Genomic DNA, 20,112 nt, shown 5'->3' with positions numbered 1-20,112 from the left:
CTTCCAAAACCTAATAACCTTATCTTTACCTATACATGTTCCCTGGATTCATTTTTATTTGTGGAATACCAATTTTTATTGTTTTTTTGGGGTAAAACCTCGTAAAACGGATACCACAAATTGAAATGTTCAACGAAGTATTAACTTTCTATAGGCTTTATCATGTTTATACAAACTTTTGCTAAACCACAATCAAATATTAAAATAAATACAATTGTTTCTCAATCCACTAACAAGGTACCTATGAAAAATAAATGAATCAACAGTAGTTTTTGCATACATCAAATTTTACTAATAATTCATTTTAAAGAAAAAAACTGCCTAATGAAGTTTAAAATGTTCTTTCAATTAAATTTCACTTACCAGGACAGGTTTCCTTAACAAATTTTAAAAACTGATCATTGTGTAGTAATGTACATCAAATCTAAAACACCTTTTAAAATTGTAAGTAATGAAATTACATGAGATCATGACAAGATTGGTATTTCATCATCAAATGTGTTGAAATGGATTTAGGTAGATATTGAAACTGTTATAGACATGAAAGGGATTTTTTACAAGTTGAACATGAAATAGACACACTTTAGTGACATACATACAACCATGAACAAGTCTTAAATACACGACTTATATAGACATTTATAAATAGTATGATACACATGTTCTACCTGTCAAAAAATTCTACCTGTCAAAAAATAATTATCTGTTAATTTGACTTATTCTAAAATTGAAATTTTTTCCATAAACTATTTAATATAAAGATGCAATAAATATCTATGTTAACTTACTCTCTGAAATCCTGGGCCAATTTTACCAAAGTTTACTTTTAAGATATATATATATATAGTTAGACATTTTGTGGCTTATATCTCAAAAACTAAAGCAGTGACACCAAATTTTGATAAGGGTATTATTACAAAGCAGGTCAAGGTCAATCTCCTAGAGAATTTCATAAAAAAAAAATTACCACCTTTTTCAGAGTTGTTTCTGAAAATGTCTATTTGAAGACAAAAAAAATATTTACAGTTTTTATTATCATATTGAAAACTATAATTAGACAGAGAAATTTTAGTTTTTAAAATAACCAATGTAATATCGATTAATAGGTCAACTTGTAAGAAATCCTCAAATGACCCTAATTGACCCATAATAGATATATATGTGGTGTAAGTGCCAATGAGAATACTCTCCATCCAAATAACAATTTATAAAAGTGACCCATTATAGGTCAATGTAAAACCTTCAACATGGAGCCTTGGCTCATACTGAACAATATGCTATAAAAGGGCCCCAAAATTACTAGGGTGAAACCATCCAAATGGGAAAACTAAAGGTCTAATCAGTATAAAAAAAGAGAGACGAGAAACATGTATACTTTACATAAACAGACGACAACTACTGTACATCAGATTCTTGACATGTTAAAGACTTTAAATGATGTATTTTTACTCTTGATTTCTGCATTCTTTGTAGAAACGTTAGTAGAGAGAAAATGTGTGAAGCAGAAGTGTTCAGCAAAATAAGGTCTATGATTAAAAGTCCTTTGCCAAAATTGTCAATTGTCCACTTATTGTCCATGAAAGATGATTTTTGTTAATGTTTTCATTTTCTTACAGAAACCATAAATATAGAGAAATTATATACAGCAAAGATTTAGGTATTCCTGTGAGAATTATTGCTCCCATTCAATGCCTTTTAATATATAGCACTTGTTTATTTTTTGTTATATATAGTGAAACACAGTTAATGACCAATTCATCAAAGACCCATCTTACATATTTGTTTTTTTCTTCCATTTTTTTTTACATAAATAAGGCCGTTAGTTTTCTCGTTTGAATTGTTTTACATTGTCTTATCGGGGCCTTTTATAGCTGACTATGTGGTATGGGCTTTACTCATTGTTGAAGGCCGTACGGTGACCTAAAGTTGTTAATGTCTGTGTCATTTTGGTCTTTTGTGGATAGTTGTCTCATTGGCAATCATACCACATCTACTTTTTTATATTACATTTGTAATTCCAATTAATTGATAAATTCAACAACAGTTTCCAAATATTCTCAAAATATGCTGCCAATATTTACCCAAAAGAACTTTCTTTAATAAACATGTTAAACAAATTAAAAAAAAACAGGAATAACTACATTCCTAGATGTTAGCTTTACACAAGAAAGCAGGAAATCTACAAAATCAATTCCCACAAAAGGAATGATTTTTCTTTCCCCATAGTTAATTTTCCTTTATCATATGATGATGTTCCTTTGGCATCATCTTGCAGTGTTTTATATATATGTATCCAAACTTGTTTGCCTTACATTAATTGTACCTACATGTCTGTACATGTACACATGTATTTCCAATTACAAGGTATTACTATATAGTTTAAATATTATCAACCAAAAACTTTGTGTCTTACATGACAGCAAATACATGTATAAAGAAGAATGCAGAACTAACATGACTAATATCAAATTTAATACAAAAATGCATGCATTGTGGTACAATCTATATACCATGTAAAGTAAAGTAATCTTTATTTGAAATCGAGTTGCATATTTTGATTTTTCGCACTACTGACTTACAATGTACATACATGTTTCTTAAGAGATACATGTAAAATGTGAGTTCCTATAACTATGTTTGATTCAGCTAGGTTTGAACTAAAGTTTGTCTATTGAGGTAGTTTAGTCCAATAGGCCAGTTCTGGGATACTGTTTTCAGATGAATCTGTCATGTGTCTTCCATCACCATGTGACAAAAATAGATTTATCACTTTTTTCCAACAGATGTTGAAAAAACAGGTGAAGACAAGCTGGGGTCTGGCTAAACAGCCATCGGACGTCAGAGTAATCTCGGACTAATCTAATATATATGTTCATGGGTTAGTCATGTTAGTCACAGGCACTTGTTTCGAATCAAAGGAAGACCCACTATGATTATCAACGTATAGTAAATATACTTGATAGTGGGTCTTTCCGTGGATAGAAACATTAAGTGCCTGTGATGTTAGTGTTGCTTGTAAATACAATTGTTATCGTAAAAAATACAACATGACACTTTGACAGTTTTATAAGGATTGGAAAACAACCGGGGCTTGTTTGCAAGTCTTTATTCACAGTGACCAGACGCGTTTCATCTGTAGGGCGAGTTGGTATTGGGTCGAGCTTGAAGAAACTAGGGCCATATGTCATGAACATACCTCCATGCTTTTTCTCGATAACTTCCAGCTTGATTCCGCTTTCTTCTGCAGCAGCTAACAGCTTCAGGGTATTCAGATTACCCTTTTCTGTATATAGCTTCATTTTCATTCAAAAATAAGGAGATATTTCGCGATAAAAATAAGAAATTTCATCAGTCAAAGAACCGGAAATACACGTGTTTGTGTATAAAAATAAAAACGAACGGGTTTCAGTTCCGAATACGTCTGTCACAATACAATACAATACAATACAATACAAAGTTTTTTATTGTCAATTATGACGCCCAATAATTTGAGCAGTACAATTAAGTTCAATTTCATACAAGTGATTACATATTGATTACATTGATTATTTAACAATTAAACAAAGTCAAGTTTTTTTCACCTAAATAATATCTGCAAAATAGATGAATATATATATATATATATAGTTTTACAATATAATATAGATGGACAAACTACCGGTGACTAAACTGTATCTAGAATTGATTTTCTCTCTTTGAATAAAGTACACAATAATAAACTTACTTTTTTAATTATAACATTATCCTCAGATGACATTAACCATATTAATTTTGATTTATTTGGGAGGCTTTTAAAGTTTTTGTTAACCTTATTTAAGTAATCTATATATTCAGATCTTTTATTTTCTAAAACAGGACACTGAAGAAGAAAATGAATTTCATCTTCAACTTCAGTGTTACATAATTTACATATTCTATCCTCCACTCGAAGCCCCACATATCTGCCTCTTTCAATTTCTAATTTATGTGCACTGACTCTAAACTTAGTGAGCAGTCGCCTTTCATCCTCATTTAAAATTAATAAGTATTTTTCCATATAAATATTTTCTTTAAATAATCTGTAAGTTCTTAGTTTATTTCCATGCTGTTTATTTTGTCTATCATTATAAAGTTCAGATTTCCAAATACAAGAATATTTCTGTTTTAATTTCCGGTAAATTAGTGATTTTAAATCCATCTTTGAATTTTTAATAAGTTTAAGATCTATATCAAGATATTTCATAAGAATAGCAATACAACTATACCAACTATTTTTGTTTAAACTATTTAGTGATCTAGAGACATTCAGGGCTTCAGAGAGAAGGATATCATCAGACTTTAATATATATTTATAATATCTAAACATATTTAAAATTACCTCAAGAAATAAGGGAAATCTTCCCATTTCACCCAATACAGCTATATTTGTAGATTTTTTACCTAAACCCAAAGAAAATTTACAGAATTTGACGTGAACACTTTCTTGTTTCATGTCCTTGCATAGTTTAAAAAGATTATGTTCATTTTTATTTAGTTTATTTATTACTGAAGATCCCCATATTTCACTCCCATATAACAACACAGGTTTCACAGTATGATCAAATATATGTGAAAGTGTGTTAATTTTAGGTTTATATAAGTTAAAACTTTTTTTTATATTTAAATAAAGCTTTCAGTCCCCTTTTATATAAATCTTCTTTAGCCTCTGTAAAGCTTCCACTTGCGCTTACATAAATTCCTAAATATTTATAGCCCCTAGCCCTTTCAATAGGTATATTATTAATATTAAATATTTTTTCATCTAGTTTTCCTGTTTTATTAAATACTACTGATTTAGTTTTCTTTATATTTATTTGGAGCCCCCATTTATCACAGTAATTATATAGTTTATCAATACACCTCTGTAGACCATCAGCTGTTTCTGACATCAATACTAAGTCATCTGCATACAATAAGCAATTAAGGTGTAAGGAATTTAAAATAGCAGGTTTACATGTCTCATGGTTTACATGTCACAAGATCAAAATATAAACAATGTCAAAGTTTCCTGCAGAACCTCTAAGAAGACTGTTTTATTTTGTTTCTCCAAATGAAACATCATTCGAGAAACTTGAGGAGGTTCCAAAATATGTTGACGAGGCAAGGTTTTCTTACAGTACCTGTTTAAAGAGACTTATCAAACTATATTTTAATTGCGGTCTCACTAATTAGCGACAACAAGAATTTTAGCGACAACAAGCGTCAACAAGCGACAACAAGAAATATTTTAGCGACAACAAGCGACAAGAAACTATTTAGCGACAAGAAAACATATTTTTTTTAATTGAAATTAATTATTGCAATAAATATTAAAAGAATATTCAAAAGAAAATAATTTTAGCAACAAGAAAGTTGAAATTGATAGAAAAAAATGAAACATTATTTACATATTTATTCTATCATCTATTATAATGATATGTATAACAGCCAGTATTACATTGTACGTTTAATTATTGTATTATGAGATTACTTTTCCTTGTGTTTTAGAACATATTATTTATCTTATAATTTGTTTTTTAAAACTCTTTTCGTGCAATATATATTAAGGAGGCTCGCGGGTATAAGATTTTCAGAAAAAAATCAAACATTTATTTTTCTTTACAAATTTTATTAATTACCTTTAGTAGTTGTTACTTTATCTTATGGTACAAGAATTTTTCAAAAACATCAATACATATTGGCCCTAGGTGACTTTTAAAATTTAGATATCATTGAAAAAGCTCCAAATTATCTCCCTTTGGTGTAAAAATGCCATTTTTTTGGATAAAAAATGAAATATCTTTTTTAACTCATCGGTGACCTGTATTTTTTATTGTTGTTTTCGAAAAGGCATTACATAAACTGAATAATTGTAAAATCTAACCAATTTCTGTAATTTTGTTCTTTTTTTATTTCAATATTACCAATATTTCTCCTATTAGTTCAACAGAAAAAAAGGACATTAACAAAAATGTATGCTTTTTTCGAAGGCAAATTGTGAGCGTAAATGCACGGTGACCCCATTTTTTTTATTTCATTTTTCTATTAGGTATAAGATAAAGTTAATTTATAGAAAAATATAGAGAAATCCTATATTAAATAAAAAAATTGATTTAGACCCTTAAGCTCGCAAAATGAATTATTTGTGCATCATTGTCCTGAAAATATTGATACAAATTGTGATATACAAAGAAATGAAATCAAACAAGAGGAAAAGAAAATTGAAATGTGAATGTTTTCATCTTTTTATTTGTTTATTTAGACATATCTGCTTGTAAATTTAAAAAAAACAAACATTTCATACAAATTTCTTTATATCTAATATCTAATATTTAATAAACAAAAATGTTTTATTGTCGCTAAATAGTCTTCATGTCGCTTGTTGTCGCTAAAATAATTCTTGTTGTCGCTTGTTGACGCTTGTTGTCGCTAATTAGTGAGACCCTTTAATTGTATTACATAATTAACACTAACAGACCAAGGATTTGTATAGTATTGTCTAACTATACAAATCCTTGAACAGACTAAGTAGTAAAACTAACAGCTAATTTAATTGTAAAGCAGACATGACAATAGTCTGAGGTTTTCTGGTATGCAAGTATTAGTAAAGTGAACTCTGACTGTCTAGGATGGGGTGTTGACAAATAGTATTAAAAACTAGTTTTAATATAAATAGATATATAAGAAGTTGTTGTATGAGACCACTCTCCATCCAAGTTTCAATTTATAAAAGTAAACCATTATGGGTTAAAGTACAGCCTTCAACAAGGAGCCTAGGCCCACACTGAACAGCAAGCTGAAAAGGGCCCCAAAATGATAAGTGTAAAAACCATTCAAATTGGAAAACCAACAGCTAGTCTAATCTATTTTAAAAATGAGAATTGAGACACACCTATGAACCACTTCTATAAACAACAGGTTACAACCTCTGAACATCAGGAACCAGACTTGTATTATGACAGGTGCAAACAAATGCTGCTGGTTTAAACATTTTAATATGCGCCAACCTTCACCCTTACCTGAAACATCAGTGCAACATCTCAACTTAAAAAGACACACTATAAAATGTCTATTGAAATTGTTTAACTCAACCAAAAGATATAAACAGATAAAGTGATGATTGTGTGGTAGAGTTAAAGGGAGTGGATACCATTTGGTAGTCATAGCCGTCTTAAAATAAATAAGAATACATGTATTTCAACACGAAAGACAGCAACACTCAAAACCGAATGTTAATTGTAAAATAGGTTGATATGTGTCACCTATAGATAAGCTTCATCAGGACAAAAAAAATATGATGAGGTAAGAATTGTAAATAGTGTAAATTTTCGATTCATTATCATCTTGATGTCGTCTATCTATCATGTCTATAGGCAAAACATGAAGATCTTTTTAATGATTAAAATGTGGTAAATTTTTAATATTTTTGTCTTTCGTGTCAACTTATACTTTTACAAGCTTATACAATGTTGTATCAAGTTTTATTTTTGTCATATTTAACATACTTAAAGGGGCACTATATAGCTAGCTGTCAAATTCAAAATGGATTTGACTCAAATATTAATATTTGATTTATAAACAGTCATGACAGTTTAAAATAAGTCAATCCAAATTATAAAAAGTCTAAAATAAACAATTTACAGGGCATGAGCTAGAGAATATATGTGACTGAGCTTTGTTTCGTGTATATTTTGGTCTAGGCACTATCTAATTATCTATCAAGTTGACCTGTGAATACCCCCAATGACCATATAGGTGATATAAACATAAACATAGACATAAATAGATAAACCTGATGTTTCTAGGTTTGTCTAATTTCATATTATAGAATAGAAATATATATGCAAATACATTGTAATTGTTTTTACCTGCATAAAAATGGATTTTTTTATAGATTGAATTAGTCTATTAAATGATTTAATACCTTTGTTTCACTTTCAATGTTGACATTCTTTTCCTTTAAATAACTAAATACAAGCAATTCATGTGTTATCTATCTTACGCTAAGTGGTTAAATTGAAGTTCACATGAATATGGAATTTTAATGAGGTGGAATTATTCACTTGCAAGTGAATAATACATTATCAATGTTCTTTGCTTATTTTGAGAAAATTGAACCATACTGGCTGCTTAAAGTGAATTATTAAATCACTATTTTACTTTTATTAATGATTGAACCAACAAAATCATATTTTAGATTATTTATATTCATGTATCTCTAGCTATAGTGCCTCTTCAAATAGAAATATATATTAATTTGATCTGGAGTTATTTCCCTTGGTTGCTCTCTTGGAAATGGAATGGTTTGGTTTACAAGGTACTTATTTGAGATTAACCAGAATAATTCAGTCCCTCCCCGTAATCGATCTCTCCTACTTGGGAGGGCCTGAATTCCTAACACGATAAAAACTCTTCACGAATCCTGGATTTTGATTGGTGCCCTGTAGAAGAGGTGACCAATCAGCAATTAGTTCAATTTTATCCAAATAGGTAAATCCTGTGCTAAATCCTAATGGATTGATTGAAGATTTTTCATTGTCTATGCATTCAGGGGTTAATGTATCGACTGAATTATTCGTGTTAATTTGAGATCAGATCCTTTAATATTAGATGATATTGATGAATTATGTAATGATTACCGTATTCGGCCGTGTATTGTCCGCATTTGTGTATAGTCCGCACCCCTTCTTCATCCCCAAATATCGAGGAAAAAGTCTAGTTTGCTTGTGTAGTCCACGGCAACTTTTGACAAGATCGGGTCCGCGAACAATGACGGAAAATGCAGAATTTGCGGTATTTTTTTTTTATTTTCTTTTTTGCCGAGATCGGCAATATAGTAAGTATTGATGTTAAAGAGATGGATAGTCAGTTAAAACTTATGATAAGTTTCTGAATGGGATCTTTAAAGATATATTTTTTTTTATATGTAAGGGCAAAGGGAAATAAATTTTACTGAAATTATGTCAATCACAACTTATTCATTGAAATGAGGCTTTCTTTTTCCTTTCATACAATTTAGACTAAATGTACATGTTTATAATGTTGTACATTGAATTAATTATTTTTTTGCACACAAACAATTAAATATGTTTTTATCTTTCAGGCAATACCATACTTTGTCTCTATGATAATAATAGAAGCAATCGTAAGATATATACAAGGAAAGCCATTACCAAGATTCAATGATGGATTTAGTTCTGTTGCTAATGGATTACTTTCATTAATGCATGGGTAATAAATGAATGGAAATATAAAGATGTTATACGAGTTCCAATGAGATAACTCTCCACCTATACACATAGATAAAGGAAGATGTGGTGTGAGTGCCAATGAGACAACTCTCTATCTAAATAACAATAAATTATTTTAAAAAAGTTAATCATTATAGGTCAATGTACGGCCTTCAACACGGAGCCTTGGCTCACATCGAACAACAAGCTATAAAGGGCCCCAAAATTACTAGTGTAAAATCATTGAAATGGGAAAACCAACGCTCTAATCTATATAAAAAACGTATATATGAAGTTTTACATAATGACCTAAGCTTGCTTAAGTTATGATCATTTACATGCATGATATATGAAGATTTAAGCATTTGAAAGAAGTAAAATCATCCTCATACTTTCCCATACAAATGTATATACATATTTAGTATGTTCAATATGAATATATGTAGATTTGAACATTTTGAAGAATATATATAATGATTTATCATTCTACACAATTAGTTTTGTAAATATTATTTAAGTATTAGATAACAGCATTGTAATTCAACAATTCTTTTTTTAATTTAGATAAGTTTAAGCGAAGCTTTGATGCAAATTCAAGTTTTGTCTGTAATAAAAATGTATTTTTATGTTCCAATTACCGAAACTAGAAAAGTTATGAAGATGGTATGTTTGTGTTCTAGGAGTTACCTGTACATAAAGATTAATGTTTTAAACTCTTTTTTTAGGTTGCTGTTCAGATCTGTAGAGTTGTCTACTTATGTATGGTTTTATGAGAGGTTTAATATGATACAGTTACCATGGAACAACCCGTGGACTTGGATCCTTGGAATGGTTGGTGTGGATTTCTGTTACTACTGGGTTCACAGATGGGGACATGGTAATGAATTTGACAATAACAAAGAGTTTAACTTTTCTCTTTTGTGTACACAAAACTTTGCTACGAAAAATGCCTAAGTCTATGCCTTGGACCAATCTATGCCCAACACCCCCTGCCACAATTAGGGCATACAGATTATTGGATACCTCGCAACACCTCTGTACTGTATAGTGAGCTATAAGAGATGCCTGTTTAAGAAGTTTTTCAGTAATGGAAATATTATATTGATTGATAACTGAAACTTTGTTGGAAACACATGTATATTGATACATTTTGTATATCATGTCAACTGAGAAATATATGAAACAGCAAATAGACCAGGGAAAAAAAATATAAGGGGGATGTGATTGGATTGCCAATGAGACAGTTATCAAACAAAGACAATATAACATAGATGTCACTTAATTTTTTCAACAATAAGCAAATCACATATCACATACTTAGGGTCTAGTAATACAAAATGTGAAAAAAATCAAAGAGAAAACACAATGACTTCAATATATTTAGCTATTTTATACTAAAGAAATAACTAAAAAAAATATGGCAAACAACCACCACTGAAGGGCTTGAGACAGCCACATTATGAATTTGTAAGAGTTGTAAACATGTCTGTAAACATTTAAAACCCTACAAACATTGGACAGCAGTGTATCAACCCAACATAAGAACACTCTGATTTCAGTGTGTTAAAGAATTTTCTAAAATTGATTAAAAAAAAATATTTCCTTTTTTATTTCAAGTGATTTTATTTTTATGATTAAAGAGATTGACAGCAAAGCGTTTTTATCTCATTTTCACAACTTCTTACACTTTTTAGAAGTCAATATAATGTGGGCTGGTCATCAGACACATCATAGCGCTGAGGATTATAATTTAACAACAGCGCTACGTCAGTCTACTTTTCATAGATATATTGCTTGGGTTAAGTATAACACCTTATAAAATCAAAACACACACACATGAAGTATAACACCTTATAAAATCACCACACACACACATGTTTTACCCATGATTTTTATTGTTCATCATCAGTGCATCTCTACAAACCTTTGTCAATAATAATTTTTTTGCGTTGTGTGTACATGTAAATACAAATTTCAATTAATTCATTGTTTTATAAGGTCAAATTTTTATTGATACAGTCAATTTGCTTAAGAGACCATCTGTATTAAGCAAACACCTGTAGTATATTTGATATAAATTGATCCTGTATTAAAAGACCACCTGTCTTGTGAGACCACTTGTCTTGTGAGACCACTTTTGGTCTCTTAAACCTGGTTAGACTGTATATGTAAAAATAATTGAAAGGATGGCATTATAGAAATCTCTGAGCAAGCTAGTTTTTATCTCTTTTTACAATTTAAAAACAGAACAAAAGGGTAATATCATGTTGATTTTCTTAAATTACTGAAAATGAAGCACTTTTATACTTAATCTTTATATTTAAGGTGGTACCCAACACTTTAACTAAAATTAATTTGGCTCGTTTAATTTTCTTCAAATTTTGACAAAGTATTTACTTTGACCCTTTGACAAAAATATAAAAACTTTAAAAAATTTGAACCAACCGTTTTATCAGAAAAATTACATTGCTTATACATATATAGCAGTTTGACAAACACTTATTTTGATCATTGAGAAGCTTAATATTCCCTTAACAACACAAGGTAATTAAAACGTTTAGCTGATTTTACAGAGTTATCTCCCTGTAGTGCTAGGTACCACCTTAACAGGTATAAAACTTATAATTATTCAAGTTGAACTATATTTGTTTTAAAATCAATCCTTAATGTAAAGGAAATTCTATTGATTCATTCCTATCTTGCTTTACACAGAAGTGAATATAATTTGGGCAGCACACCAAACCCATCACAGCTCAGAAGATTATAACCTTACCACAGCACTTAGACAGTCCTGCTTACTTAAGTATATTTCTTGGGTATGTTAACTATATCATGCAAAGATTGAACCAAACAAATTAATCTGAAAAATCTGATTAATCTTTTATTGACACTTGTTCAACCAATACCAGATGACAGACACACTTTAATTGTGGTTTTTTTTACAATAGTTGGAAGGAATTTGATCAGAACTTTTTCTTGTTCCTCAATGGGTTTTTTAATGCAAGCCTTACATTTTGAAATGTTAATTAGGTATAAGGGGAAATAACTATTATATAAATATACATGATATTTTAAACAATCTGCATTTTAAATATAATACAAACTTATCAATTTTCTTCATATTTTTAGTCCAATTTGAGATGGAAAATTAATTATAACAGTTTTCAAGTTTGATAGTAGTCAATTATGAAATCGTGAATTTGTAAAACACAGGGGCGGATTTAGGGTGGGCCCAGGGCCCCCCCCCCCTTTTTGGGAAAAAATTTGGTTGCTTATATAGGGAATCACTGAAGCGTGACTGGAGCGAGCCCCCTCTTAGGTCAGTGAGTGGGCCCCCACTTCTGAAAATTTCTAGATCCGCCACTGAAACCAGACTAATTCTTATCTATACTGCCAAAAAGTATAAATGTTGAAATAATGAAATGTTTCTATTTATCAGATGTTTTATCTTCCAATGGCTTTATGTGTGCCACCATCAATTTTCCTCGTCCACAACCAGTTTAGTCTGCTGTACCAGTTCTGGATACATACAGAGGTAATAAAATTGATACAATGTACATTATTACCTTATTAAGGAAGTTTGCTTGTCATGTTTTTGAATTTTTGTCAGATTTTCAGAATTCAGAACATAAACTAGTCAATTTTAAAGCTATGAAAAAACAAGAGAGAACATTTTCCCACCAAAATTTCAATGGCTAATATCTTGAAAACAAGCACATTGACATATATTTTTTTTGCTCTTTTGGTTCCTTTATTAATCCACTATCAATATATACTAGTGTAATGCAAAGCTTGTTATTTTGAAACTGAGTAGGGAACTTCCTTACATCAAAATCAAAGTGATAGAATGAAAGTATTCAACTAATCTATGATTTGACTCATCCAAGGTCTAGTGTGTTGTCATAAATTTTGAATGAACGAAATACGATATTAAAAATTTAGAACATTGTGTATTTTTTTATGTTAATTCATGATTGTGTATTTTGACTCTACTTGTTTTGGTCCATCAATGGCATGATGATGACTTACATGTAACTCACAAGTACAGTTACAAAACATTCACAAATAAAATCATTACACAAATATTCACAAAGATCAGCCACTATAAAGTATGTAATCACTTTCAAAAAACCAAACAAGTACTGAGAGATCACAAATACTGGCACCCAACTAAAAAACTGCTTTACATTCAATATAAATATTAGAATAAACTTTAAAATATTGTTTATTGCATGAACATGTTTTATTTTAGACAATTAAAAGCATTGGTCCATTAGAATGGATTTTGAATAGTCCAGGCCACCACAGAGCCCATCATGGCAGAAACAGACAGTACATAGATAAAAACTTTGGAGGAACACTCATTATATTTGACAGACTATTTGGTAAATACTTATACACAACTTCAAACAACTGGGGAACTGAAACAGAATTTTATATAAAGCAACTAAAGCAAAACTTATACCTGAATTTAATAATGACTTATGTTGGTAATCTTTTTTCATTAGTATGGAACACTGTGCATTCATTCAGCTTAATCCAAACAGTGATTTTCAAAGGCACCTCTTATTTTATTTTATGTATTGTGTTAAAAAGCAAAACTTAATATTATAAACATTTGGGTTTTGGGCAAAATAAGATTCTATCTAACAGTTACTAATATATAACCTAGACATTTAAAATTATCAATTAAATCATGAAAGAATCCTTATGTTTTGTTTTAAACATCAATGTGCGATTTTTCGTTAAGCTTCTTAAATTTTTTAACATTCTTAAAATTGTATGTATTTGTTATTATCATAGGAACATTTGAAGAAGAAAAAGAAGAAGTTGTCTATGGTCTTGTACATCCTCTAGATTCATGGGGTCCTATTCACTCACAAGTAAGCACTATCTGTATTTAGATTGTAGAGAAACCATTTGAATGTTTGAATTTATACAAATCAAGAGGTGAAAAGAATGACAACAAGTACTCGACTACTTGAGTATCACTCAGTAGTACCAAGTATGGATTACCAAAAAGATACTAGACTAATCAGTTTCCTGTTAGAATGCTTATTCTATCTAAAGATTAAACGAAACATCCAAAAAAATATTGAGAGATGCTCCTGGAAATTAAAAATTAATCAAAATTGTTAAAAATGAAATTACTTTTGAAATGTTTGCATTTTTAATTGTCATTTACGGTAAAATTGATCTTAGAGGTAGACTATGACCATTCTCAGACCTACATTTCTTATCAGAATTTTATGAAATTTATATCATATATTTATTTTAGCAAGATTTTAGGCCAGTTTAAAAATCAGCTCAGATCCAACTATTAATTTTACAGTAGTTATGTCCCTTGAATTAATTGGAAAATTACACTGTAAGCAATCTCACACCTTCATTTTTTTAGGACATATATGAAAAAATAAATTAAAAAGACTGCCTTCAAAAATATAATGGAGTTACTGCCCTTGTATGTATAAAATATGTGTTTCAGAAGGATACATTTGAACACATTATTCTTTTCTTAAATGTACTCTTGTGGTTTTGAATTGAATTTAATTCTAAATTAGTAGGGTCAGAACAGTTTTGGAACCCTTAACTAACCTACTACTAGCCTTTAAAAAAAATTATGAGGACAATATTTTTTGTTTATTCACAATAATAATATAACTTTTGTTCTTGGGAATATATTATAACTTTTGTGCTTGGGAATATATTATACTTGTATTATTATGACCACAATAAATTAATCACCATGCGGTAATTGATGGGTGTTGTTATCTTTAATGTCATTTATTTTTTATTATTAGTGTGTAATATTTATATCAGGCATTCATCAATGTTTTGTATTGTTCTATTTTGAAGATATGCCATCTGCAATATATGTTGAAAACTTTCATGGCAACTCCAGGGATTGGAAACAAATTATCAGTTATTTTTAAAGGTCCTGGATGGTCTCCAGGGAAACCAAGATTGGGAATGATAGAAGATATACCTAAGGTAAAAATTAGATAAAGAATTTTAAGTTATAAAACCATATGAAATAGTGGAAGTATAGTCAAGCAAGTGTTAATATACAGAATGTATATATTTATTTATACTATATAGATATAGGAAGATGTGGTGTGAGTGCCAATGAGACAACTCTCCATCCAAATAACAATTTAAAAATTAAACCATTATAGGTTAAAGTACGGCCTTCAACACAGAGCCTTGGCTCACACCGAACAACAAGCTATAAAGGGCCCCAAAATTACTAGTGTAAAACCATTCAAACGGGAAAACCAACGGTCTAATCTATATAAACAAAATGAGAAACGAGAAACATGTATATATCACATAAACAAACGACAACTACTCTACATCAGATTCATGGTCTTATAAAAGTTACCAGTTATGATTTTGATTTCATAGGAAAATGAAATTTAACGTTATATTGACATCTTTCAATGGACACTTGTCTCTGGATAAAATAGCTTTGTACCATATAGAAGATTACCGTATAGCGGGTTATTTTCGTGGAGTGTAAATTTTCGCTTATTTTCGCAGGTTGAAAAAAATCGCAAAATAAATTCCGCCAATTTAAAAGTTTACATGCAAAGGAATTGATAAAAGTTTCGAAACCGCCAAAATAATAATTGCAAAAATATTTCGTATACCTTAGTCAATGAAAATCTCGAAATTTTACACCCGGTTTATCTAAAATTTGATTTTGAGTGACATTTCAAGTTCCAAGTGGATAGACACCTGCGGAATCAAACTTTAACAGTTTTTTAGGGGCTATTGGTGTATAAGGACCTTATCCAACATAGTGTACCTGTTCTTGCTGCAGCATAGCCAATGTAGATAGATGACACTTACTGTCAATTACTGGTTTTTTTTGCAGTAGAATTTTGATGAAAATGAATAATGTATGGAATTTTACTACAGGTGTCAGCTCCAATGCCAAAGTATGAAGGACCCATGTTACCAACATGGATGAATGTGTACATATGGGTACATTTTGGTTTACTTATTGTTGGGTATGATGTGTTAGCTCATAGAGACCAGGTAAGAAGAACCAGCTTGATACAGCAATTACTGTTCCATTTATTATAAAAAAAATATATATATGTATGTATATATAGAAAACAGATTTGAATATCTTTTTAGTGATTTTTCATTATTTCTGCACACAACACTTTATTATACAGACTAGTTATGAGAAGCACAATCAGTTCTGTTTTATTTCGGGGCAGTGAATTTAATTTCCATATAGGATAATGCTCCTGAAGAAAATCACAAACATTCAGATAAAAATAAATAAACACACTGTGTATGTGCTCTCTCTGAATTCATACAGCATCCTGGTAAACAGAGATTTTTAAATGTCATCAGGTTTCTAGATATTAAGGAATCAGGTCCATAACACAGTCAATTTAGATGACATGACAAATCACCCTCAAATAATGATGCCATAAGGTTCTTGGGAGAACGCTGTGTGGCAAATGGGTATAGTTAATTCAGCTTGTAATAAGTATTTTTTGTAAATGATTGTTTCAATGCTGGTTTAGACATATTTACACTTGTATGCAAGTTTGTCCGCCATTACATAAAATTATACAAGTTCTGGTAAACTTTGACATCACAATTAAAAAGTGATTGTTGCTTAAAGCCTGAAAGTTATTCGGAGCAGGGTGAAGGTCATTCGGCAACAAAATTCAGCTAAATACCAAAAGTGTAAGTACCTGCATTAAGCTGTGTAGGAGATAGACTATTGCAGTCTCATAGACTTTTACCGCTTTATAGCAACCTAAAACTGATCAGCAATTCATCACATTTTTAAAGCACTAAAAGAATTCAAAGTTTGCTTGTTTATATTTTACCTTAAATGATCTTGACATTTTATTTTGTACCTCATTAATCTATGATTAATAAAGAATATTGTTTTATTTCAGAGTATGAATGCATTCAGTGTGGTATGCTATATTTTGTATATAATTTATTGTCTAGAAGTTTTTGGAGCCCTTTTTGATGCAAGGTAAGAAATATAAATAAAGTAAAACCCAGCTGACATGTATCCATTACATCTCCTTCAATAATTCTTAAAATTATATAAGCATATTATCACAAGGAGCTGTCTTTTGGAACATAAGAATGTTCATTAGATTTAGAAAAAGAAGATAAACATATTTGTGAATAAATGCATCTTGATTTATTTTTATGATTCATTTTTAGGTCTTGTTTAAGTTGGTACCTAACATTGCTGAGAGATAACTCTGTAAAATCAGCTAAACATTTTAATCATGTTGTATTGTTAAGTAAATATAAAAGCTTCTCAATGATCAAAATTTGTGTTTATCGGTATTTTGTATATTTTCCCTTTGATCTTACTGCCTAATATTTTCGAGTATCACCGTACTGGCTGTATCACTGAAAATATTAGGCAATACATTGTGTGACGTCATAACATTGCGGGACGTCATCATTACCGATAAACAGAATAATAGGTTGTTCCGTTTTTGATACTGACTATATCATGTTGAATATCTTAACTCGCCCTAACGGGCTCGTCTAGATATTCCACATGATATAGTCAGTATCAAAACTTCAACTACCTATTATTCTATATTTATTAATCTGCTATATATGCTGTTTTTTTCGTTACCTCTAAAACTTACACAATACAAGATATTCAAAAATTCTTATATGACTATTGGCCGTCGTCTCCTTACAGCAGTCCATAAATTACAAATTTTGAAAATCTTGTCTATTATGTTTAAAGCTATAACAGAAAAAGATGCTGTAAACAGCAAACATTATCAGCAATTGAAAATATGCAAAAATGCTTGGATGACTGCTTTCAGAGAGTTATTGCACTTAAACTACGATTTTTGATTTTGCCCATAACATTTCGAACTATAACAATCATTCTGAGAGTATTGCACAGTTAAAAATTCATTTTACTAGAACAAAATACCAATTTGATCTATGATTTGTCATGGTGTAAACTTTATAACAAATATCAAGTTATATCTTCAAGCATGACAAAAAAAGTGTGGAAAACTGATTATTGAAGTGAATTTTTAAGTCCAAGGACCATAACTCTGCACCAAATTACCACACCTGAACAAACTTCGACTTTAATCTGTTCCTTGTCCTGATAAAACTATTTACCAACTATCCATTCTATATCTTCAAGTATGATTGAAAAAAGGGGGGAAACTGATTATTTGAGTGAATAAGTCCAAGGACCATAACTGTACACCAAATCATCAAACTGAAATAAAATTTGAACTTGATCTATAACTTGTCATTATAAAACTATGCACAAGTTATCAAATCAATATCTTCAAAAAAAGTGTAGAAAAATTATTATCTGAATGAATTTTCTTAGTCAAAGGACCATAACTCTGCACAAAATCATTAGACCAGAACAAAATTTGAACTTGTCAACATAAAACAATATCCCAAATATCAAACCAATACCTTCAACCATGGAAAACTGATAAGCCACACTAACAGATGGACAGACAGCCAGACAGACTGCAAATCTCAAGTACCTTTCAGCATTATCTGTAGGTGATTAATAAACAATAGAAATTTATTTTGACAGGTAAGCGATTCAGGCCTTTAGTAGCTTTTTGTATCTTGATACTTTAACTGCATGCTTGTTCATAAATAACCTCAAAATTTCTTCTTTTTCATTTTCAGGATGATGGCACCATATATGGAGTTATTTAGATGTTTGTGTTTCATCTTTGTCTGTAAGGCTGGAAGTCCGTCAATAGGAATGTCCTTGACATTTACTTCTGTAGTGTATTGGATTTATATAGGATCTGCAATATTGTGGGGTTATTTAACATTTAACCAGTATACTTCAAAAATTAAGAAATCTTTGTAATTCCATGTACTTATAGCATAATTGTCTAGTCATGGTGGTGCTCATGATAATTTACTCCACATTTTATGACCAGGGTTTTTTTTATGGATTTTTGTCTCACCTTGAAGGAGTCAAATTGTTCGACTTATACATGATGTTTTAAGATGCAGTTGCATTTAAAAATGATTTTAAAATGGTTTAGACATTGATCAACTATAAATAATTGATTTTTCATGTCCATACTGTGATATTTTTAATAATATTTATACTTTTGTATATTTTTTATGATTGTTGATTTTATTTATATATGCCATTACCAAATAACATTTTAAGTTTTATATTTGATATTTTGAAATGTGCAAGTCATTATGTGTATTTCAGGTTAACCCTTTCCTCCATAATGTCGCCTTTTGACGCCACCCCCTTAACTCCCTAATGACGCCTTTTGACGCCTGTGTAGTACCTTAGTTTCAACGCTTTGACTACAAAATGTCTGCTTAAGACTTAATAAAACTTGTATCTAAAATAATAAGGAAATTCATGAGAATATCTGACTGGAATTTTATTGATGAAATATTTGTTTTCACAATGCATCAATACTTTAAACCTGATTGAAAAAATCCTATGCAAATCATGTGTGTTAAAAAAATCAATGGAGGGAAGGGTTAAGGCAAGAGATTAGTTTGTTATGTTTTCTAACATTATTGTGTTGATTCAAATGATATGTGATAACAGATTGTGCAATAAAGGAAATTTAGAATCAAGTTTAACTTGCTATTTTAAGATTATTTTTTCATATTATTAAAATAAATAATGTCAACAAATGGATACAAGATGGGTGGCAAGTGATTGCCAGCGGTCACACTGACATTTTAGGGCAATCTAACAACGGAATATGTGTGTAATAATTGTTGATAAGACAGCCATCAGTTAATAATTTAAATTTTATTAACCGGATTTTTGTGACAAAAATGTCGGTTATTGATTTAAGGATGTACGGCGGTCGGGCTTTCGGCCGTCGGGCAGCAACCT

The 20,112-nt window shown here is 30.1% G+C and overlaps 2 protein-coding genes across 5 annotated transcripts in view; one reads left to right on the top strand and one right to left on the bottom strand.

Moving 5' to 3' along the window:
• LOC134707842 (methionine--tRNA ligase, cytoplasmic-like) overlaps positions 1-3,372 on the bottom strand; it is a 44,847-nt gene extending 41,475 nt beyond the window's left edge. For all 4 annotated transcript variants that reach the window (XM_063567929.1, XM_063567930.1, XM_063567931.1 and 1 more), the window contains exon 1: positions 3,197-3,372. In XM_063567929.1, the coding sequence (XP_063423999.1) occupies positions 3,197-3,305 (109 nt within the window). In that variant the 5' untranslated portion in view covers positions 3,306-3,372. The remainder of the gene's footprint in view (positions 1-3,196) is intronic.
• Positions 3,332-19,686, top strand: LOC134707844 (alkylglycerol monooxygenase-like). Its single transcript, XM_063567933.1, has 12 exons — positions 3,332-3,421; positions 4,989-5,118; positions 9,101-9,228; positions 9,953-10,104; positions 11,940-12,043; positions 12,667-12,762; positions 13,480-13,612; positions 14,031-14,110; positions 15,084-15,218; positions 16,149-16,268; positions 17,156-17,238; positions 18,912-19,686. Exons 2-12 carry the CDS (start codon positions 5,014-5,016, stop codon positions 19,099-19,101), a joined length of 1,326 nt encoding a protein of 441 aa, XP_063424003.1. The 5' UTR covers positions 3,332-3,421; positions 4,989-5,013; the 3' UTR covers positions 19,102-19,686.
• The last annotated feature ends 426 nt before the right edge of the window (positions 19,687-20,112 follow it).

Source organism: Mytilus trossulus, chromosome 2 (genome assembly GCF_036588685.1).
Source record: "Mytilus trossulus isolate FHL-02 chromosome 2, PNRI_Mtr1.1.1.hap1, whole genome shotgun sequence".
Taxonomy (NCBI): domain Eukaryota; kingdom Metazoa; phylum Mollusca; class Bivalvia; order Mytilida; family Mytilidae; genus Mytilus; species Mytilus trossulus.
This window is presented reverse-complemented; position numbering and strand designations above follow the sequence as displayed.